The sequence below is a fragment of the Typopeltis vanoorti genome, chromosome 11 (genome assembly GCF_054136105.1).
Source record: "Typopeltis vanoorti isolate ZY-2024b chromosome 11, IOZ_Tvanoo_1.0, whole genome shotgun sequence".
NCBI classification, from domain to species: Eukaryota; Metazoa; Arthropoda; class Arachnida; order Uropygi; family Thelyphonidae; genus Typopeltis; species Typopeltis vanoorti.
The window spans coordinates 76,953,497-76,979,275 of NC_143559.1; the positions used below are offsets into that span (position 1 = coordinate 76,953,497).

The following is a 25,779-nucleotide window of genomic DNA, read 5'->3' on the forward strand; positions in this document are numbered from 1 at the left end:
TTCCCTTTCCATGTGAAATATCCTGCATGTATTGTGAATTTGAATAGTTCAAATATATCAGGGGGGAAGTGTGACTTCAGTAGATTGAGGGTTTCTATTAGTGGTACATTTGTGAATAGTGAAGTGATGTCAAAGCTTACTGTTAAGTCTGAGCTTTTTAGGGTAAGGTGTTGTAAGATGCTTTTTAGGTGTGCTGAATTTTTGACAAAGGAGGGAGAATTGTCTGTCCACACGCCAAATAGAGGCTGTCAGGATCAGATCTTCACTTTACAACAAATAGTTGAGAAAGCATGGGAATATAACAAAGATCTGTATTTAAGTTTTGTCGATTTGGAAAATGCATATGACAAGGTGCCAAGAGAGAAGCTATTCAATACGCTGCAGTTATATGGTGTCAATGGGGCATTATATCAAACAATACTTAGTCTTTATTTGAGTTGTAAGTCAGCAGTTAGAATTGAAGGAAGTACAGGAAGATGGTTTAATGTTAAATCTGGTGTGAGACAAGGATGTAAGTTATCCCCTCTGTTATTCATTATCTATATGGATCACATTATGAAGGAAAGCATATCTGATATCAAAATTGGAGATGTTAAAATCAGCTCTTTGCTTTATGTGGATGATGTTATACTTCTAAATAAATCCACTAAAAGTCTGCAAGATTCCATGACAAAAGTGAATAACTGTTGTAATAGATATTGTATGAAGGTCGGCAATAACATGACAAAGATAATGAAAATAGGCAGAAATATTGAAAATATCAAATGTATTGTGAATGGAGAACCTATTGAACAAGTAAAACATTTCAGCTACTTAGGCATGATTTTTAGTGAAGATGGTAAATTAAATATGGAAATAGACAGCAGATCAACAAAGGCAGCATGGTAGGAAGTCAACTGAATAAATTTATATGGAATAAGAGAGAAATTAGTCAAAACACTAAATTAGCTGTATACAAGACAGTGTTCAAGTCAATTTTAACTTATAAATCTGAGAGCTGGGTTAGAAATAAAACACTTGACCAAAGCCTAGAGACTGCAGATATGAGTCCTGAGAAAGATTAATAGTGTGAACAGATGGCATCAGTGAAAATATCATATTAAAAATGAGGCTATTAGGAACGAACTTGACATTGTTAGCATCCAGTAATGTGTTAGCAGAGTTAATCTCAGGTGGTATGGTCACTTAAACAGAATGGGAGTGGAAAGATTAGCAAAACAAGTGTTCTTTGCCAGGTTGGCAGAGGAAAGACCCAGAAGAAGACCAAGATATAGATGGATCTTAAAAGAAACGTATTTAATTTTTATTATTTCTTTTTTGTTATTTTTTATATTTTAATGGAAGAAAAATCGCACATTGGTGCGGGTTTACAAATTTTGCTTCCTGCATATTTCGGCGCTTAACGAATATTAGTAAATATATGCTTATCTATATAAGTTTCATTTCAAAGCAGAAATCTAAGAATTGCAGTTTCAAATATCATCATCAATTTCCTGACAAGTACCCTCAAGGGGTGTACAGGATATGACAGTACTACATGAAAAATTTATGTCATTACTAACTTCCTATCTACAATTTTACTCCAAATCAGTCTGTTACTTGTCAAGACTCCAACATTATCAGATCCTATATTTCTATCGTCTAAGGCACTTTGTACCGTATCAATCCACCTATATCTAGGTCTTCCTCTGGGTCATTTTGCTAATCTTTCCTCGCCCATTCTGTTCAAGTGACCATACCACCTGAGATTAGCTCTGCTAATGCATTCCTGGATGTGACAATGTCAAGTTCTTTCCTAATATCCTGATTTTTAATATGATATTACCATTGATGCCATCTGTTGACGCCTCTAATCTTTCTCAGGACTCTCATATCTGCGGTTTCTAGTCTTTGGTCAAGTGTTTTACTTCTGACCCAGCTCTCAGATCCATAAGTTAAAACTGGTTTGAACACTGTCTTGTATATAGCTAATTTAGTGTTCCGACTAATTTCTCTCTTATTCCATATGAATTTATTCAATTGACTTCCCACCATACCAGCTTTGTTGATTCTGTTGTCTATTTCCATATTTAATTTACCATCTTCACTAAAAATTGTGCCTAAGTAGCTGAAATGTTTTACTTGTTCCACAGGTTCCCCGTTCACAACGCAGTCGACTTTTCAACAATTCTGCATATTTTCATTGTCTGTCTTTTTAATGCTGACCTTCATACCATATCTATTACAACAGTTATTCAATTTAGTCAGGGAATCTTGCAGACTTGTAGCGGATTTATTTAGAAGTATAACATCGTCCGCATAAAGCAAAGAGCTTACATTAACATCTCCAATTTTGATATCAGGTTTAATACCACTTTCCTTCATATTGTGATCCATATAGATAATGAATAACAGAGGGGATAATGTACATCCTTATCTCACACCAGATTTAACATTAAACCATCTTCCTGTACTTCCTTCAATTCTAACTGCTGACTTACAACTCAAATAAAGACTAAGTATTGCTTGATATAATGCCCCATTGACACCATATAACTGCAGCGTATTGAATAGCTTCTCTCTTGGCACCTTGTCATATGCCTTTTCCAGATCGACAAAACTTAAATACAGATCTTTGTTATATTCCCATGCTTTCTCGACTATTTGTCGTAAAGTGAAGATCTGATCCTGACAGCCTCTATTTGGCCTGAATCCAGCTTGTTCTTCACCAAGCTTTTCTTCCACAATTCTTATCAACTGTTTCTCAAGTATACTTGCATAGATCTTGCCAGGAACACTCAGTAGGGAAATACCTCTGTATTTCTCAGATTCAGTTTTATTTCCCTTTTCATAGATGGGTACTATGAGAGCTCTACTCCAATCATCGGGAATTCATCCCTCTAATTGAACTATGTAGTGCAGCCACTGGAAGACTTTTATACCACCATACTTCAGCATTTCTGGTTGAATATCATCTACTCCTGCTACCTTTCCACATTTCAAGCCTTTGCTGGCTTTTTTTTTTTTACTTCTTGAAATATGGATATGTATTCCTGACTGTATGCCTGTTGAGTGTTTTTTCCACTGTGCTATCACTGCTTGTTTCATTTAGCAAATTTTCAAAGTAATTACTCCATACTTCAAGGATATCTTTTTCTCCTGTTTTCATATCACCTTTATCATCTCTAACTGCTTTTACAGCACTCTTTCTTCCATTCCTAAGCTTCTTCATCCACCTCCAGAGTATTTTGCCACCTTCTTGATATTTATTTTCTATGTTCTTGCCAAAGTCCTCCCATGAGTTTTGTTCAGCTAGTTTTACACACTGTTTAGCTTTCTTACATTTGTCTCTATTCTCTAAGAGCAAAAGCTGACTTATTTGCCAGGAACTTTTTATATGCTTTCTTCTTTTCCTTCACTGCCTCTTTACCTTCCTGTGTCCACCATGAAGTTCTGATTTTTCTATCCTTGCAGACAACTTCACCACATTCCTCTCTAGTGGAATCAATCAGGGTTGTCTTCATGGCTTGCCACTGAATCTCCAAAGTTTGGTTCCTGTTCTCAAACCCTTTCATTTTTTCTTCAATAATCTTTGTGTATTTTGGTCTACAGTTCACATCTGAGAGCTACTCAACTTTTATTCGCTTTAAAACTTTCTTACATGTTATTCTTTTCAATATGAAATTCAATTTTATCCTGCTCAAGACAAAATAGTGATCACTTCCAATTTCAAATCCTCTGTACACTCTGGTATCCTGCACCAGGGAGAAAACATCACTATCAACAGTAACAAACACATCTATCACATTAAATTGTTATTGAACTTCTTTTATGTTTTTAATTCTTTCTTTATTACTAATCGTTTTACGTTTCATGTGCTTGTACTGCAAATGTACAATAAATCTATCTACATAAAATATGAGATAATGTGCCATATCAAATGTGTATGTGAGATGCTAAAAATATAATATTTGCATTTGATTTTTGCGATATTTGCTGTGTATGTTTTGTATTAAATATAAATAAAAGAAATATTATAATAATATATGTCGATATTACGATTTTTTTTTGTGGGGGGGGGGCGTGAAGTATTTTAATTTTTTCAAAGGCTGTCCTGACATCCAGAAGTTTGGGAAGCACTCCCTTAGAAGATAGAAATATAAGATCTGACAATATTGGAGTTTACAGGTAATAGATTGATTTGGAGGAAAGTTGTAGATAGGAAGTTACTACATGAAAAATTTACATCATTACCACTATCATCCTGTGCACCAGTGCTCCCCAAACTTCTGGATATCAGGGTCCCCTTTGGAAAAATTAAAATATTTCACGCCCCCCCTCAAAAAAATCTTAATATATAGACATATATAATATTTATTGTATTTATATATTGAATACAAAACATACACAGCAAATATTGCAAAAATCAAATGCAAATATTACATTTTTAGTATCTTACATACACACTTGACATGGCACATTATCTCATATTTTGATATAGATAGATATTGTTATTGTACATTTGCAGGACAAGCACATGAAACGTAAAACGATTAGTAATTAAAAACATAAGAGAAGTTTAATAACAATTTAATGCGATGGATGTGTTTCAATACTGCTACACCAATATCAGGTGAAATATTTAAAACTGTAATTCTTAGATTTCTGCTTTGAAATGAAACTTATATGAACAAGCATACATTTACTAATATTCATTAAATGCTGAAATATGCAGAAAGCAAAATTTGTGAACCCGCACCAATGTGTGATTTTTTTTCATTAAAATATAAAAAATAAGAAAAAAGAAATAATAAAAGTTAAATACGTTTCTTTTAAGATAAAAAAATCTACTTAGTCTTAAAAGATTTTAAATTTGTTTTCATTATTTCAAGGCCCCCCCCCCTCAACAAAACCTACGGCCCCCAAGGAGGCTGCGGCCCACAGTTTGGGAAGCGCTGCTGTACACCTCTTGAGGGTAAATGTCAGGAATTTGATGATGATGTGTCTGGTTGTTCTAGTTCTTACCACTATTTTACCTTTCTTAACTGCATTACACACAATTCACTTCAAACCTTCAAAACCTTCAAACTAAAACCTTCTAATTACTACACATTTGGCTCAGTATCACTAATTAAATAAAATTTTGATGAAATTATTATTATTGCACCTTCCATGTAATCAGCAGACTTATTGTGGGAGGTTCATTTAACTGATGACATACTTTTCATACCGAAATCCTTAACTCCTTGCATTAATGACACATTCTGGTAATGTATTCCATTCGCTGGCAATTCTGCATGTAAAAAATTTACCTCTCGCATTCTTTTTCACCACATTCTTACACAACTCCCAGGGATGGCCTTCCTCTCTCACCTTCTACCCTTTTATAATCTCATCTGGATTAATTTTATAAAATCCTCTCACTAACTTAAATGTCTCTATCGCATCACCTCTTTTCCTCCTATCCACCAAACTCTGCAGTCCACATTTCTTCAACCTCTCACCATAGCCAGCATTCCAATGTTCTGATATTCTCTTAGTCACTCATGAATGTATAAAAATGCATAGAATTCTTCAAAAATATTTCAAAAAATAAAACTTATCTTTGCTGTGGCAATTCTACCAACTATCATTATACACACTTATGAATATTGATGTTACCAAGCTAGATGATCTCACTGTTTGAGTAATTGGAAAGGAAAGATTTCCTTACCTCGGAAATCTTTCCGAGGTAAGGAAATCACATCAAGGAGATTTGAGGTTAATAATCTCTGGCATGGAATGTCAAATCTGAAAAATACACCTTTCATCCTTCTCATGGAAAGAATCTTGCAGAATATAGTTCGGATAGTTAAAGGGAACTGTAGTTGTAAATGATACCAATTAAGCTTCAGTATGGAATAAGAGATCAGTACAAATTGCATATGTCATGTTTATAGTGAGGATACAATGGCAACCTTTACAATTGTTGCTGTGTATCTTCTAAATTTTATCGTTATATCCTCCACCTCATTCTTGACACTATAGTAAGTATATTCCTTTCTGGCCAGAGTGCAAAACTTTCCCTGTAGTATTTGAAGGATGATGCTATAGATAGCTTTCAAATACTCCTCACATCAGAATTCTGTCATCTTCTTCATTTTGTATCATCAGATGTATTTGCAACTCTGATTATGAAAGTAATATGCATTGCATAGCCCCATTATAGTATATTTGAATGCTGAACACAGTCTGCACTCGCATTCCACCATCAGCAAGATATTTTCGTTGTTATCACATAGTCTCTTTATAATATCCTGTTTTTATTCCTAATTTTTTATACTCTTGTGACTTTGTGTAGAAAAACTTAGGTGTTGATTATTTATAATAGCTCTTCACAGTATAAACGAGAGGAAAAATACATTTATTGAAGTTACTAATATTTTACTGCTTTTCTACTCAGCATCTTCAGAGCACAAATTCATAAAGCAGTTCAAACTGTTTATGGAACAGAACTAATCTGCTTGCATGGTGCCCCCTATGGGTCAAATAACCATGAAGTTAATTTGGAGAAGTCAGGCTATTAGGTCACAACATGACTGTCTCCTAGATCTCTGGCAAATTAATGCAACCATACTTGTTGAGGCTGGAAGAGTTTTGGCTAATGCAGATTGTAAAAATAATCTCTCTGACCTATAATGACTTCTGTGCAATGTCGATATCTTCCTTGTAATCCTATGCAAAGGAGTATCCAGAATATAATTCACCAATCTCAACATATCGTATAGATGTTAACTGATGTACCAGTCTGTCCAAATAGGCTAAACTGCAGGCACAAAGAACTTTATACACACTCAAGTATGTTCAAGAGGATGGAGTTGATCTAGAAGAACAGATAGAGGGAGCTAGCTCAATGAGAGGTTTAAAAGTGGCTTGGAGATCAAATTTGCAGAGAACTTTGGCTATTTTCTGACTTACCCTTAATATACAAGATGGAGATAGTTTTGCTGTGATCTTATGTGTTTGTTGCAGGAGGGATTGGGGTTGCATGCAGCATTTTATCTATTTTATGGAGATTGTAGCCATTGACTAATGAGGTGTTGCAAAGGTACTTGAGCTCAGTGACGTGTCACTGTTTTAGATTTGATATATTTCTACTGAAATATATCAGATAATATTCTGAATATATTTAAGTGCAAATATTGATGCTGGTGATATATCAAACTGCTAAGATAAAGAGAAACAGAAATTGGTGAGTACCACTTCTCTGCATTCTTTATTAAAGTTCTGATTATTATTTAATAAATAATAATAACATAATCCAAAATGTCATTTACTGCTGAGTCACTTGAACAACAATTCTAAGATTCCAGCACTTCTCTGGATCTTTTAGTTTTATTTTTGTTATTATGAGTTGTGTTACAGTGGAGCTTTACATTCCACATCTTACCAATGAACTCCTAATCCACTATACTCTATTAATTATTTTTTAATCTTATCATCATACCTTCAAAGAATTGCAAGAATCACTCTGAAGGCATAATAATTAATCAACAGCATCTTTCGCACCATGTCTCAAACTAATTCAGTGTTCCTCAAGCAAAAACCCATCCCACTATTCTCTTGCTCACACAAATCCTAAGTTGATTTTATGACTAAGATATAAGCATGTTATGTTTATGTATACAATTTACACTTACAAGTTCATACACCTCAAGGATTAGGTATTTGCATGTTCTAGCTTCACTGGTCTTTCCATCCTGCAGCTAGTCTCTCTCTCTCTCCCCTTTCCTTTGATCTATATTTATCCACTTTGTTCAGTAACGAATATCTTTCCATCCTAAATAAATGCTTTTTCATTTTTCTCTGTTACTTTCATTTACATTGTAAATATCTTCTGATGTCTTATTTTTTTGTATGGCCCAATTTTCTGCACCCTCTAATTGCTCTTAAAATCTCATTTCTGCAACTTGTATTTTACTTTTATCTTACTTTTTAAACAGTCCATATTTCTGAACCATATAATAGAGTGGGAATTTTGCCATTACCAGTTACATGTTACAAGTTATATATGTATTATAAATGTAGTTATATTAAGAATTCTGACTTGTAGAATTTTGTTGTCAGTTCAAAAAAACTTATTTTTCTATTTCTTCAAACTTAGAATTAACTAACTGGAAAATTTCACATATTTTCTTGATTAGCTCTGTGAATGCACTGTGCATTATGGGTATTATGTACCCAGCACCCAAGAAAAAATACACTTTGATAACAACTTGTTATCTTAAAGTAGTTGCTATTTCACTAGATTTCCAACCAGGACATTCATTAGAACAAACAACTTTTCATATTAGACAGTCACTGACAATCAGATAGTGTCAGAAGCATTTCTGATTGACAAAGAAATTTATGTGCTGTTACTGCTTCTGACTCCAAATAGTCTGTCCAACTTGTAACGACTTCTAGGTAGCACTGTAGCTTTTGTGATCTTATGTGATGGGAGTGTCCATCATGTAGGTTGTTAGTCTTGATTCGTTTGGTGAAGGGATAAGAAGTTATTAGTTTGAGTGGTTTAAATATAATGTATAGATAAGTGTTATTGTAGTTGAGTTCCTAGTTCCTTTCAGCTGTGTTCTTGAAACAAATAGTGTTTTGAAAATAACACTGTCAGATTGGATGATGGAATAATTATTTATATAACTTATACCTTTTTGTATAACTTTTTAAGGAAATTTTCTTTCTGTAGAATATTGCGCTTTGGTGGTATGAATTTCATGAGGATGTTTGCTCCATATGTACCATCACATTATACATTTAAGTTCTCATTAATATGTTTTAAAATTACTCAAAAATAATTCTCTTAGCCCAAAGAAATCATTAACAAATTTAACCCCCCACCTCCCCCCTTACTTGAAAGCATAGAAAGGCTACTTACAGACTTTCCAAGCAATTTGCAAACCCATTTTTCTCCTTCCCCACTAATTTCCTTTTCTGTATAAAAAAATATTTATTTCAAATTGTATTGAATGTGCCTGTTGGAGTTAAATAAAAAAAATAAATAAAAAAAAAGGAATTTTATTTAATTGCAATCACAATCTACATTGTCATAGTTTTGTCATTTCTTATCCTTGATTTGGTCAAACACCACTTTTCTCCAGACTTGGTTTTTTTGAATTATTCAGATTTACAGTATAAGTAGGTTATTTTACATGGAAAGTAAAAATATACAAAAAAGATGTAACTGTAATGGACATCTTTCCTCCTGACCAAATTTCGACATAGGACTCTTAGAGAATAAAAGTTGTCACTACAGCTGCACTGAAGCCTTTACTCTGACTGTTACTGGTAGTCTTAGATAATATGGTTGCAATTTTATTCCTATTGACCAAATACATTCATTTTTAGTGCATTTAAACAGCCAACACCCTAAAGCATAGTTCATAATAGAGAATAGATAACCGTTTGCCTTTTGTAGACAATCCCATGTTTTTTTACACTGGAAGATGCTTATCAGACCTCCATAGAGTCGAGAGACACATAAACAATCACCCCCCATCATCCACCTAACAATATGATATTCTCAAAACATTGACTCATAGAAACAGGCTGTTTGTTTCAGTGATGACACAGAACTTGACCACCTTCACTACACATTTTTCACCAATTACTATAATCCTTATAAAATAAATACTGCATGTCTTCCTGCCTATTTTCCTCTTTCCAAAAATCACATATTGAGTTTGTAGAATAAAATGCTTTTTTTGTTGAATTAAAAATAAATTGTTTCTATTTTTTTTTAACATCTTGTAAAATATCCAAAGGAGTGTTTTTATAAATTACAGATTCGTACATTTCAAAGCCTCTCGCCATGGGAGTGGGCTTACTTAATATTTTCCATCATTAGCCTTCTGGCAGCTATTGGATTAACAATTTGGAGATTATCAAACTCAGGAGATCTTGAAAAGAGCGATTTTACATTTGGATTATTACTTTTGCTCACCACAGGTAAGTGCCAATAATAGTTTTGATCATACAGAAACTAGAACATTTAAGCACCTGTCTGTTTTTAACATCTGACCTGATTATTTTCACTCTTGAAGAGCCTGTTATTGCTTGATCTATAAAAATGTTGTCTCCTAAATAGATCACTTGTTTAAATCTAGTTTATAATTGATAGAATTTCTTGCAGTGTTTTTCACATGTTGCTAATATGCTGTGCAAAAATTTTTCATCCTAATTCCCCTTCTCCCTTGAAAGGGACTGTTTATTCTGATTAAGCAGTGAAGATTTAGTGTGCTGCTATCACTGCTACTGCTACGATAGCAGCTTTCCTTTGTGCTTTAACGATGGTATTTATTTATTTATTAAGTACAAATAAATAAATAAAAAAAAAAGAAGTGCTGTACATGCTCATTACCAATCACTCAACTCTCCTGTCAATCTAATATTTGGTTCACACACAGTTCATACATAATTCATACATTTGGTCTTCCAGCTACTTGTCTAGAATTTTTTTTAATGCTTTGTATTTGGTTTGAGCTGTTGAATGTTTTACTTCACACAAACAGAAGCTTACATTTGCATGCCTTTTTGGCATTTCAATTTCATTATTCTCAGAACATTAGAAAGTTCTGTAGATTCACATTATAGCTAATACCACTATAATAAAATGATGTGCTATAACAAAGTATGGAAAAGATCAAGCCTAAGTTCCTGCAAGTGTTAAAATAGAACCAGTGCTATTTCAACACTTGCAGAATTGCATGTAAAAAAAAAAAAAAACACAACTTTCACGATGGCAAACTAGATTTTAAAAATGGTATCGCAATGCATGTCACAAAATATAGCTGTTGGGAGTAATGCTGTGGGAAGTACTTTATGAAATTATTCATATTTTGTATTAAAACTAGAAAATAAAAGAAAGGATGAAAGTAGATTTTTTGTTTTTACCTTAATGGAGAAATTGCATATCATTTCAATAAAAAAAAAAAATAATAAAAAAACTTTGTTTTGGCCATTTGCATTACAGAAACTAAATAAAACTTATATTGTAAATCCTGTTAAAGACATGCTTGAAAATGACAAAATTTTGTTAGCAATAGCAAAACAAAGGGGGAGGGACAAGGAACATAAATCAAGGTAAACCAACTTTCAATAGCATGAAGAATTTATTATTAAAACATTATGGAAACAACTACTGTGTTTATAGTAAAACTTTAGTTTAATATAAACCAAAATAATCACCTGACATTTCGACCGTCATATCCTCTGGTGTAAAAAAATAAAAATAACTTGCATCAAAGCTAGAATCTGGTTATTTGTTTGTTACAAATCATTAAGAGATATTAAACTAGAAAGCAACATTCTCTCACATAATTACTCACAGACAGATTAGAACAAAAACAGTATAGATAGTGGCTGAAATTATTGCTTAGAGTCCTAAAGTAAGGGTTTGCAAGAGAACTTGTAAGAACTTGTGTGCCATTCAAATTCTTGGGAATTTTATACCATCATTATTGTTTAGATTAGGATGGTTGATCAAAATTTCTCAGGCAGCTTTGAATTTGCATTCATATCAAGTTTTTTAATACTGTAAGGAACAGGTACCTTTCCAATCAGTTTGGTGTAGGATATTAAGAGTGTGATCCAAGAGGCATGCTTTATCATCATCAAATTCCTGCCATGTACCCTCAAGGGGTGTACAGGATATGACAGTACTATATGAAAAAAAATTACATCATTACTAACTTCCTATCTACAATTTTCCTCTAAATCAGTCTGTTACTTGTCAAGACTCCAACATTATCAGATCTTATATTTCTATCGTCTAAGGCACTTTGTACCGCATCAATCCACCTATATCTTGGTCTTCCTCTGGGTCGTTTTGCTGCCAACCTGGCAGAGAACACTTGTTTTGCTAATCTTTCTTCGCCCATTCTGTTTAAGTGACCATACCACCTGAGATTAGCTCTGCTAACGCATTTCTGGATGCTGACAATGTCAAGTTCTTTCCTAATATCCTCGTTTTTAATATGATATTGCCATTGATGCCATCTGTTCATGCCTATAATCTTTCTCAGGACTCTCATATTTGTGGTCTCTAGTCTTTGGTCAAGTGTTTTACTTCTGACCCAGCTCTCAGATCCATAAGTTAAAACTAGTTTGAACACTGTCTTGTATACAGCTAATTTAGTGTTCCGACTAATTTCTCTCTTATTCCATATGAATTTATTCAATTGACTTCCCACCATACCAGCTTTGCTGATTCTGTTGTCTATTTCTATATTTAATTTACCATCTTCAGTAAAAATTGTGCCTAAATAGCTGAAATGTTTTACTTGTTCCACAGGTTCTCCATTCACAACACAGTTGACATTTTCAATGATTCTGCCTATTTTCATTGTCTTTGTCTTTTTATTGCTGACCTTCATACCATATCTATTACAACAGCTATTCAATTTAGTCAGAGAATCTTGCAGACTTGTAGCAGATTTATTTAGAAGTATAACATCATCTGCATAAAGCAAAGAGCTGACATTAGCATCTCCAATTTTGATATCATGTTTAATACCACTTTCCTTCATAATGTGATCCATATAGATAATGAATAACAGAGGGGATAATGTACATCCTTGTCTCACACCAGATTTAACATTAAACCATCTTCCTGTACTTCCTTCAATTCTAACTGCTGACTTACAACTCAAATAAAGACTAAGTATTGCTTGATATAATGCCCCATTGACACCATATAACTGCAGCGTATTGAATAGCTTCTCTCTTGGCACCTTGTCATATGCCTTTTCCAGATCGACAAAACTTAAATACAGATCTTTGTTATATTCCCATGCTTTCTCGACTATTTGTCGTAAAGTGAAGATCTGATCCTGACAGCCTCTATTTGGCCTGAATCCAGCTTGTTCTTCACCAAGCTTTTCTTCCACAATTCTTCTCAACCGTTTCTCAAGTATACTTGCATAGATCTTGCCAGGAACACTCAGTAGGGAAATACCTCTGTAATTCTCACATGCAGTATTATTTCCCTTTTTATATATGGGTACTATGAGAGCTCTACTCCAATCATAGGGAATTCGTCCCTCTGTTCAGGCTTTCTGAACTATGCAGTGCAGCCACTGTAAGACTTTTATACCACCATACTTCAGCATTTCTGGTAGAATATCATCTACTCCTGCTGCCTTTCCACATTTCAAGCCTTTGATGGCTTTTTCTACTTCAAGTATGGATATGTATTCCTGACTGCATGCCTGGTCAGTGTTTTTTACCACTGTGTTGTCATCACTGCTTGTTTCATTTAGCAGTTTTTCAAAGTAATTACTCCATACTTCAAGGATATCTTTTTCTCCAGTTTTCATGTCACCTTTATCATCTCTAATTCCTTATATGCTTTATCAAAATTATTAAATTAATTTTTTTTTTTTGCTGGCCTTCTAGTTCCACATATTCTTTCCTTTACAGAATATGGTTGTCACCACCCAGGTGATAACTCCATGGTCATTATTCAGAAGAAAATTGGATATCTCTCCATTAATAATAATCTTTAATAAGATATTATAAAATTAATATCACTTTCCATTAACAGACAAAGCACTCGCAATCGATTCTGACAACCTATTCCACTCATTCCTAACTCTCCAAGCAAAAAATCTAGTTAACACACCCTCACTAACCACACATTTATTCAACTTCCAGGAATGACCTCTTGTTCTGGCCCCTCTAGCCAAGTGCAGAAACATTGTCACTGCATCAGTCTTAAGAAACCTTTTTAAACAGCTTCATCATCAAATTCCTGATATATACTCTCAAGAGGTGTACCGGATATGATAATATTACATGAAAAATTTACATCATTACTAACTTCCTATCTACAATTTTCCTCCAAATCAGTCTGTTACCTGTCAAAACTCCATTACCAGATCTTATATTTCTATCTTCTAAGGCACTTTTTACTGTATCAATCAGCCTATATCTTGGTCTTCCTCTGGGTCTTTCTCCTGGCAGACAACACTTGTAATTCTAATCTTTCCTCTCCCATTCTGTTGAAGTGACCATACCACCTGAGATTAGCTCTGCTAGCACATTCCTGTATGCTGACAATGTCAAGTTCTTTCCTAATATCCTCGTTTTTAATGATATTCCCACTGATGTCATCTGTTCATGCCCTAATCTTTCTCAGGACTTTCATTATCTGTGGTCTCTAGTTTTTGCTCAAGTGTTTTACTTCTGATCCACTCTCAGATCCATAAGTTAAAATTGGCTTGAATACTGTGTTGTATACAGCTAATTTAGTGTTCCGACTAATTTCTCTCTTATTCCATATGAATTTATTCAATTGACTTCCCACCATACCAGCTTTGTTGATTCTGTTGTCTATTTCTATATTTAATTTACCATCTTCACTAAAAATCGTGCCTAAGTAGCTGAAATGTTTCACTTGTTCTACAGGTTCTCCATTCACAACACATTTGACATTTTCAATGATTCTGCCTATTTTCATTCTTTATCTTTTTATTGCTGACCGTCATACCATATCGATTACAACAGTTATTCACTTTAGTCAGGGAATCTTGCAGACTTGTAGCAGATTTATTTAGAAGTATAACATTATTCGCATAAAGCAAACAGCTGAGATTAACATCTCCAATTTTGATATCATGTTTAATACCACTTTCCTTCATAATATGATCAATATAGATAATGAATAACAGAGGGGATAATGTACATCCTTGCCTGATATCAGATTTAACATTAAACTACCTTCTTGTACTTCTTTCAATTCTAACTGCTGACTTACAATCAAATAAAGACTAAATATATATAAGGCTACATTGACACCATATAACTGTAGCGTTTTGAATAGTTTCTCTCTTGGAACCTTGTCATATGCTTTTTCCAGATCCACAAAACTTTAATACAGATCTTTGTTATAATTCCATGATTTCTCAACTATTAGTTGAGAAATCTGATCCTGACAGCCTCTATTTGGCCTGAATTCAGCTTGTTCTTCACCAAGCTTCTCTTCAACAATCCTTCTCAACTATTTCTGAAGTATACTTGCATATATCGTACCAGGAGCACTCAGTAGGGAAAATACCTCAAAATCTCTCATTCAGTTTTATTTCCCTTTTCGTACATGGGTACTATGAGAGCTCTACTCCAAACATCTGGAATTTGTCCATCTATCCAGGCCTTCTGAACTATGCAGTGCAGCCACTGTAAGACTTTTATACCATCATACTTGAGCATTTCTGGTTGAATATCATCTACTCCTGCTGCCTTTCCATATTTCAGATTTTTGATGGCTTTTTCTAATTCAAGTATGGATATGTATTCCTGACTGCATGCCTGGTCAGTGTTTTTTTACCTATGTGCTATCATCACTGCTTGTTTCATTTAGCAATTTTTCAAAGTAATTACTGTATACATCAAGGATATCTTTTTCACTAATTTTCATGTCACCTTTCATCTCTAATTCCTTTTACAGCACTCTTTCCTCCATTTCTGAACTTTTTCAACAGACTCCAGAATATTTTGCCACCTTCTTGATATTTATTTCTATGTTCTTACCAGAGTCTTCCGATGACTTTTGTTTAGCTAGTTTTACACAGTGTTTAGCTTTCTTACATTTGTCGCTGTATTCTCTTAGAGCATAAGCTGACTTATTTGCCAGGAACTTTTGATATGCTTTCTTCTTTTCCTTCACTGCCCCTTTAACTTCCTGTGTCCACCATGGGGTTCTGATTTTTCTATTCTTACAGACAACCTCACCGCATACCTGTCTGGCTGAATCAGTCAGTGTTTTCTTCAGGGCTTGCCACTGAATCTCCAAGGTTTGGTTCCTGTTCTCATACTCTTTCATTTTTTCTTCAATCATGTTTGTGTATTTTAGTCTACTGTTCAACTGAGAGCTACTCAACTGTTATTTTCTTTTAAAACTTTCTTAAATGTTCTTCTTTTCAATATGAAATTCAATTTTATACTACTCAAGACTAAATGGTGATCACTTCCAATTTCAAATCCTCTGTACACTCTGGTGCCCAGCACCAGGGAGTGTGAGAATACATTTTTATGTTGAAACATTGTGTTAGTAATAACCAGTTCATGTCTTGTGCAGAAATCCAATAGGTATTTGTCATTATTATTAGCTTTGCTCTTTTCTCCAAATTTTTCCAATATATTTTTGTATGTCTGACTATCATTTCCTCCTCTAGTATTTAGATCCCCAACAAAGACCAACTTTTCCTTTTTCATTGTGTCAGTTGCTTTCTCTAAAGCCTCAAAAAAATTCCTCCACTTCTACCCTTAGTAGAACCGTCTGTGGGACCATAGGCCCAGATACGTCTCATTGTCCAGTTCCCCATTCTGATATTTGCCCACATCACTACTTGAGACTGCCTGCCATTCAAGAAGATTAGCCTCATATTTTGTGTTGAAAGCTATGGCTACTCCTTCTTTTTCCTTGATTGTCATTGCCTGAATATAACATTTTGTATTTATTGCTCCGAAAGATCTCACCAGTTTTTGCCTTTTTTGTTCAGTCACCCCTATTATGTCGATCTAGTACTTATTTAATTTCTCAGCTAACTGCATTCCTTTGCCATTCAGGCTTCTTATGTTGATAGTACCAATCTTGAACTCTGGTGATGTTGAGTTGGGGTGGATTTTTAAACAACTTAGATGTTTATGTCATATCAGCTCTTTTTCTCCTACTTCTGTAATCCACACACCCTCAATCTATCCTCACTGGAAACATTCTACAGACTGTCACCATCATAGTTACTCACCTCTGAATCTTCTCCACCGCTTCCTCATCCCCAGGAAAACTGACCTTAGCACAGTAATCCTGATGTGGACATATCAAGGCCTTATAAAGAAAAAAAAACAACTTCCTTAGCTCTATTTGTGAATGTGTTCTTCAATAGCCAAAGTATTCTTATGGGCTACCTTTAGTAATCTTATATCCTCTAAACTTTAACTCTGTCTACCACCACCCTAAATCTCTAGCTTCATTTATTTCCTGAAGTACAGTTCCATCAGTGTGGTACACAGCTTGTAATCTATTTTTCCCAAAATGTATAACTTTACTTTTCTCCACATTAAAGTGACACCCATTATATTTTGCCTAAAATAACAGCCTATTTAAATCCTCCTGCAAGCTGCTCTTCACATTGCCTTGATTAACTATTACTATACCTAGTTTTGCATCATTAGCAAACAAGTGAATATTTCCTTTCAGATTATTTCCTATATTATTTATGTACAAATTAAAATGCTGTTGTACTAGCACTGAACCTTGCAGTACACCACTACCTGTTTTCGCCTTGATTCTGCCCCTCCTTTGATATCTGTCCAGCAGCCGCTCTCTTATCCACATAAACAGTGTTATATCTATCACCACTGGTTCTAATTTGTGTAACAGAATTCCATGTGACATTCTGTCAAATGCCTTGCAAAATCCAACAGAATCATTATGTTGCCATTTCCTTTATCCAACTTAGCTGTTCCTCTATTATAAAAAGTTAGTAAATTACTAAAACATGGCCCACCCTTCACATAGCCATGTTGCCTCTCATACAGTATCATATTTTTATCCACATATTCTTGAATTCTATTTCTGACCAATGTTTCCAGTACGTTTTTTACCACCATGCCTAAGAGACTGATTGGTCTATAATTTGCTACTGCAGTCTTCGAATCTCCCTTATGAATTATTTTGCCCTCTTTCCAGTCATTTCCACTCCCTTGGTACTCTACCAGATGATCAAATCCAAAAACACTTGATCCATCCTAACATGTCCTCTATTACATACTAGGGTTTTTGAACCTTTTTTATCCCTTTGGAACCCAGGAAACCAAAATCTGCACACAGTAGTCAAAATGTGTGGTTGTATCAAGGCCTTGTAAAGAGGCAAAATGACTTCTCATCCTTACCTGTAAATGTTTGTTTCAATATTGCAATTTTACTGAGTTATATTTGCAATTTTTGTTGTGTGACCTTTGAACTTCAACTTTCTATCCACCTGCCTATTCTCCAGGATCTCTAGCTTCATCAGCTACTCCAAGCATAATCCCAACAATATAATATACTGTTGGTTAATGCATTACATAAAGGTGCACAACTTTACACTTATTAACATTGAATTGATAGCTATCATTGGTTGCCCATTCCAGCCTGTTCAAATTACTCTGTAAATGCTGTATATCAGTAGCATCTCTGATTGCCCTGCCTATCTGCATTACCAGTAAACAAAAGATCTCTTGTCTTTAATTTTTCCTGAGGAAAAGTTAAAGGCAGTGGAATAGATTGTGATGTCTTTAATATTTACAGAGGAAAAAGGTTTTAAAATAAGAGCCAAACTATCTAGACTTATTGTCAAACTTGGAAAAAAACATTGATTAATTCAGATTAAGTTGTTTGCATGCATAGAAAAAATTCAAATCTCATGGTAGTTTTGAAGTTAAAAAGTTCCCATAAAAGAAGAAAGCATGTTGGGTGTTCCTAGCCAGTAGTTATCTAACATCAAGAGATTAAAAATAACAATGTAAAAAAGCAAATCTGTATCAAAGTAGCTAAACAAAAGTCATGGGAAGACCTGGATAAGAATATAGAAGATAAATATCATAAAGATGACAGAATGTTTTTCAATCTTATCAAAAAGTTTAGAAATAGTGAAAAGAAAGGATTTAGAATAAAGGTGATTTAAAAAAAAAAAAAAAAAAAAAAAACTGAAGATAAGCTGGATAGCTAACCTAAATGCTTTGAAAGAATGTTAAATGAGAGTAACGATAGTTGAAGAACAGTATAATGTGGAACAGGACTATGAGACTTATTTGTGCCTATGTCCCACTAAGGAGTGGAAGAATTTTTTTAGGCTTTAGAGAAAGCAGCTGACAAGATGAAAAAGGAAAAGTTGATCCTTGTTAGGGATCTAAACAGCAGAGTAGAAAATGATTCTCAGACATACAAATATATTTCAAAAAAATGTGGAGAAAAGAGCAAAGCTAATAATAAGGCAAATATTTGTTGGATTTCAGCTCAGGACATGGCCTGGTTATTACTGACACAATCTTCCAACATAAAAATGTTCATAAATTCAGATGGAGAGAAGAGGCAATGAATAAGAAAAGTCTAATCGACTACATTATTGTTGATAGTATTGTTTTCTCACTGGTCAGGACACCAGAGTGTACAGAGAATTTGAAATTGGAAATGATCACCATTGAGCAGGATAAAATTGAATTTCATACTGAAAAGAAGAACATGTAAGAAAGTATTTAAGTTAAGTGATGTTACATCCTATATTGTTTCATAGCCGAATAAGAAACTCAGAGTTTCATGCCAAATATAGAAACTATATAAAGTTTGGCGAGTCCAAGCGTAAGCAAATACCTGGATAGTCCATAAGGTAGTGCAACATGGGACAACTCATAGTAAGGGTGGAGCAAGCTCCAATCACTGTTCTTGGTATTTACTCATAATGTGAAACCCAGCTCCTAGGAGCTGTATTACTGTTCTACATTATGAGAGAAGGTCACTACCCAGACCGTTGCACTACCATATGGACTATCCAGGTATTTGCTTGGACTCGCCAAACTTTATATAGTTTCTATATTTGGCATGAAACTCTGAGTTTCTTATTCGGCTATGAAACAATATAGGATGTAATATCCCTTAACTTAAATAATTTCACGTCGCCGAATTGAAGCGTTTGGCTCTTCATATAATTAGTAATTTATTAGGACACCTTCTTGGCAATTCTTATAGTGGGTATGTAAGTTCTCTTTGCTACAACTTGGTATTATCTAGGTCTACCTACTCACTGATGAGACCTCAAAGGTTAAAACTGGTCTGGGTAGTGACCTTCTCTCATAATGTAGAACAGTAATACAGCTCCTAGGAGCTGGGTTTCACATTATGAGTAAATACCAAGAACAGTGATCGGAGCTTGCTCCACCCTTACCATGAGTTGTCCCATGTTGCACTACCATATGGACTATCCAGGTATTTGCTTACGCTTGGACTCACCAAACTTTATATAGTTTCTATATTCGGCATGAAACTCTTTGAGTTTCTTATTCGGCTATGAAACAATATAGGATGTAATATCCCTTAACTTAAATAATTTCACGTCGCCAAATTGAAGCCTTTTGGCTCTTCATATAATTAGTAGCATGTAAGAAAGTTTTAAAGCAAATAAAATTGAGCAGCTCTCAGATATGAACTGTAGACTAAAATACACAAACATGATTGAAGAAAAAATGAAAGAGTTTGAGAACATGAACCAAACCCTGAAGAAAAAAACTTGATTGATTCAGAAAGGCATATGGTAAGGTTGTCTGCAAGAGGAAAAAAATCAGAACTCCATGGTGGACACAGGAAGTTAAAGAGGCAGTGAAGGAAAAGAAGAAAGCATATCAAAAAGTTCCTGGCAAATAAGTCAGTTTGTGATCTTAGAGAATACAGAGACAAATGTAAGAAAGCTAAAAGCACTGTAAAACTATGTAAACAAAGTCATGGGAAGACTTTGGCACATAGAAAAATAAATATCAAGAAGGTGGCAAGATATTCTGAAGATTGTTGAAAAAGCTCAGAAATGGAGGAAAGAGTGCTGAATAAGGAATTAGAGATGATAAAGGTGACATGAAATCTGGAGAAAAAGATATCCTTGAAGTATGGAGTAATTTCTCTGAAAAATTTCTAAATGAAACAGTCAGTGACAGCACAGTGGTAAATCACACTCAACAGGCATGCAATCAGGAATTCATATCCATACTTGAAGTAGAAAAAGCCATTAAAAGCCTGAAATGTGGCAAGGCAGCTGGTGTAAATGATATTCAACCAGAAATGCTTAAGTATGGAGGTATAAAAGTCTTGCAGTGGCTGCACTGTGCATAGTTCAGAAGGCCGAGATGGAGGGACGAATTTCAGATAATTGGAGTAGAACTCTCATAGTACCCATATATAAAAAGAGAAATAAAACTGAATGTGAGAATTAGCAAAATTTCCCTAATGAATGTTCCTGGTAAGATTTATGCAAATATACTTGAGAAACAGTTGAGAAGTATTGTGGAAAGGAAGATTGGTGAAGAATAAGCTACATTCATAGGCCAAATAGAAGCTGTCAGGATCAGATTTTCACTTTACAACAAATAATTAAGAAATCATGGGAATGTAACAAAGATCTGTATTTAAGTCTTGTAGGTGGGAAAAGGAAAAAAATGACAAGGTTCCAAGAGAAAAGCTGTTCAAAACACTACAGTTGGAAGGTGTCAATGGGGCATTATGTCAAGCAATACTCAGTCTTTGAGTTGTAAGTCAGCAGTTAGAATTGAAGGAAGTACAGGAAGATGGTTTAATGTTAAATTTGGTGTTAGATAAGGATGTACATTATCCCCTGTGGTATTCATTATCTATATGAATCACGTTATTCATATAGATAATGAATTATCTATTCATTATCTATATGAATCGCACTCGATCCGGGGACTTCGTGCATGCGAGGCCAACACGATACCGACTGTACTAGATAGGATTCTAAGTGTGTGTATTATTACCATCACCAAGTAAGTTGTGTGACATCAATCACGGAGCTAACATAAATATTTTATGTGTTTAATATTGATCTGATTAGAAGTAAGAAATAAAGTAAAAAAAAAAAATGATAACACTAGTGACTGATTGCCTTTAATTAAATTTTTTAACTTTGCAAATAACTCTAAACATACATAATAAAATATTCCCATTACTAATTCTCATCTTGTTTAGTTCTAGCTTCTATCTCTTTATTTTTTCTGTCTTTGGCATTCACCCACTCCTATACACACTATCTAAATTAATCGAATTTCCATATAATTGGTAACTTTTCACTCTCATTAGCATATCCAAATGATATTCTCCTAAACGGTTTCTGAGTTGGTTTTTTATTTGATTCATTAGACTAAAACCTCGCTTACAGTCTGTACTAGATGCAAGGAAGGTTCTGAAGGTTCTGTAAAATTCTCAAGTTTTCTTTATTTGATATATTGTTAAATTCCTATTACTGCGCCATTTCTTTTACAGCGTTTTTGTTATATTTACTAATGTTTCTTTAATTTGTCTATCGATGATATAATATATATCTATTTTTTTTTTTTACTTGTCTTCTATATTATCATTCGTTATCTTTATTATACTTTATCCTTATCTGTTACCTTTCTATATAGTCAGTCAATCTTAATTCCTTTTCTCTACTTTCAGTATATTATACTTATACTTGAGATTTCTAGAAATTTATTTGATTATTCCAGACTGTGCCACTAAAAATCTCTAATTGGCATAAGAAATTAATTATACCTCCAGTAAAGCACCTCTATACAGTTAATTACAGTCGTGGCTAACTCCTAACTTAAAATTCATACCAAGGCTTAATTTCTTTCCTGCTTACAGGATCGGATTTTATTTGAGAACAGTGCATTTGCTAAAAAGATCAGACGACACTTATAAACAAAACAAACATATTTATTCACACTAAGACAATAATACAATGTATACACTTAAATGATGTTACTATCATTTCCTGTCAAAGTTAAGCATCAAAATTTAAAACATCACATAGGACAAATCTTAGACATGTTATGAACATCAAAGACGTAAATCATCAAACAAATTAATTCTATATATCAAATAACTATCAGCCCATTTACAATCTATGAATTATCATGCTTTGACTAATAAAATCTCCAATTCTAACTTTCACAAAAAAAGTAATACTCACTTAGCAACTAACTTCTCACACCATTATAATTCTAAATTTTATAATTTTCTTATCAATTCTTTAAAATCATTTCAACACAATACAACGTAAGCTTAAACTTTCGTTTATATCCTTCAGATTATTCAAAAAAATTCAGATTCACTCCATGCTAATAAGTTTTCAATCTATTACATCCTTCAGTTCTAAGAATTCAGTATCCAAAACAGTCCTTTACATCATATATAAGAGAAAGTTTTTCAACAAAAAATTCAACTTACATTAATTCTTTCATAGGCACAATTGCACTTTAGTCGTATCCTCTCTTCGGGCTTATTCTGGATCTCCATCTATTGTTACGGCTTGCTCTATCTCTTCAGACACGTCATGGAATCAGTGTTCTCCTCTGGAATTTTTCGCAGGGCTGGAGCTCGATCTTTCGACATCGTAGACACTAGGATGTACAGTCTGACGGTCAAAGCCTTGTCATCCGAGTCCTGAGTCGCTACTAGCTCTATAAGGTTTCGCCTCTGGTTACCCTCCACGAATTACGCCACGATTCCATGGATTGACCTCCCCCTCTTCTCCTTGCGTCAAATCTCCATGCACACTAGTTGATTCCTGACTTTTTATCTCGCCTCTCACATGACCCTGTGCGAAGTTTTTCGACCCCAGATATTTCCACGCAAACTTTGAATTAAGGTCTGAGATCCCCGTACCTATCATGGGCTAACTCCTTTCCTTCTAGAAAGTTCCGACTTCTATCTCCCTGAAGTGTAGTTTAATCCCTTTTTCAGCATAGCATAACAGCGTCTGATGTATACTGCCCCCTTCTGCTATCAACCTTGACGGCGGTGTCGGACTGCTTTGGTTACAATGGGTTTCCATTTTACCCTATACCAAGTGATACATCAAATATATTTCTGAACTCTAAGGTAATTGCCCCTAGCATATCCAAATGACATTCTCCTAGACGGTTTCTAAATTGGTTTTTTATTTGATTCATTAGACTAAAACCTCGCTCACAGTCCGCACTAGATGCAAGGAAGGTTCCTCCAATATCCATCAACTTTGCCAAATCACAAAACTGCTCATTTTCAAGAGCAAATACAACCATTTGTGTAAAATTTGAAATCATTAAACTGACTAATTATTTCTGTAGTATCATCCAGAAAATCATGATATTTAAGAAAAAGGGCATTAACATGTTCACTACCAAATGAGAAATCACAATGTGAAATAGAGGAGATATCAAACACTGACCATTTTTGTTTCTCATTCTCAGGGAATCTGTCCTCTAAATGTGCACATAAACAGTTTATAAAATTTAACAGTGGCCTAGTATCTACTGGTTCAGTCTCTTCTTGTTTAAGTAAAGCATTTACTCTGTCACTCCAGCAAGCATCACCTTCTAAATACTGATTCCTGATTTTGTTAATCTTCCCTCTGGCAAAATGATGACTGTCTACTGGTGTTAGGTTACTCCTTTGTAAGATTTTGCACAGGGAAGCCATTTCTTCAAAAACATCAATTAAAACATTAACAGCTACTTTGAATGCCACGTTAATTTATTGTGACAATAATTAACCACGGGATCATTTGATTTGTCTTTTTCAAAATATGTGATCAATCCCTCATAGTTTCTTATTATTGCCTGTAATGCAAAATGTCTGGATAGCCACCATACTTCATTGAGCGGTGTGAAGGCAATAGCTTCATTTTCAGATGCCTCGACAATTTCTTTAAATTCATGTCTTTTCACTGTGTGAACAAGAAAAGAATGTGTACACTGTTCTCATTAATGTATCAATATCTCTGATTAGTTTAATTTCCTTCCACCTATCACAGATCCACACGGTGAGCTACACAGTGTTGCTGGACAAAATGTGAAACTTCTAATTAAGTTTTGCAGCGACATCATTAACTTTGCCCAGCATCACTGTGGCTCCATCAGAGGTAAACATCACCATTTTTTGGAGATCAAGTTTCTTTTCTTGATAAAACTGTTTAATAGCTAACACAATGGAGGAGGCATCACATGCCTGCAACTGAATTATTCCACCAAAATTTGTTTTATATTCATTATAAAATCTTTAGGTCTAAACTTAAAATAGAGAATGAGACATTTGTTAACAGTTATATCAGTGCTTTCATCAATGGTTAAGGTGTGGAAATTTGCAGATGCAATTTGCTGAAACATGTCATTTTTCAACAATTAAATTGATTGTTTCCAGAAATTCAAACGCATAATTTTTGCTTCGCCAGCTGTCTGGGAGTTGAACATACTTTTCCATATGTTCATTAATATGGTGAACTGAAAGTAAAGAGTTATTCATATTAACAACTAATAAGACACTGTCAATAAGAACTTTAATCTGCTCTGGATTTGATCGTTTTCTCTCTCGGTCATCCGAACTTTCACGTAGCATACTCAGTACTCCTTTTAGCTGGCAATGAACAAATTTGTTGCCTAAGTTTGTGTACACCATCCAGATGTATTTTACTTGTCAAATAGCGTTTCAAAAAGTCCAACTTCCAAGTGACATCAAACTTCCCATTAGCAAAATCCCCAGCAACCTTTGCATCACGACAGTAAATACAAACAACACCAATTGTAGCATCGTACATAAATATTTCACGCAGCTGAATGTTTATCAACTCACGAGCTTTTGGCGTAGCAGTTTTCACTATTTCATCCAGCCATTCACTTTTAAAGCAGCTACCAGTTCGTTTTCGCTTCACACCTTTTGCTTCCTTTGAATTTGACATGGTGCATCAGTTTTTTGCAATTTTGTTATTTGAAGAATGTTTTTATAAATTTACAAATGTACACTATTCACTGAATAACTTGGCAAGGCAAAAGCTGAACCAACACTAAACATTGCCGAGGGCAACACAAGAGCTAAAAGATATGCCTAGAGGCTAGATTTAATTAACTTGGTTGTATCTCAATGCGTGTACACGAATGTTATTTAGTCTACTATTTTAAAATTCTTTTAAAAATTAGTGAAGTTTGAAACGCTGCAATATTTTTAATTGTACTCTAATTTAACTTTTTAAAAGTATTTCATTA

At 34.2% G+C, this 25,779-nt stretch overlaps 1 protein-coding gene across 1 annotated transcript in view; it reads left to right on the plus strand.

Annotated features, from left to right (window-relative positions):
- Nucleotides 1-25,779, plus strand: part of LOC150101763 (uncharacterized) — a 159,718-nt gene that overhangs the window by 16,657 nt on the left and 117,282 nt on the right. Inside the window, exon 2 of the mRNA XM_090400450.1 lies at nt 9,801-9,963. Coding sequence (XP_090256576.1) covers nt 9,801-9,963 — 163 coding nt within the window. The remainder of the gene's footprint in view (nt 1-9,800; nt 9,964-25,779) is intronic.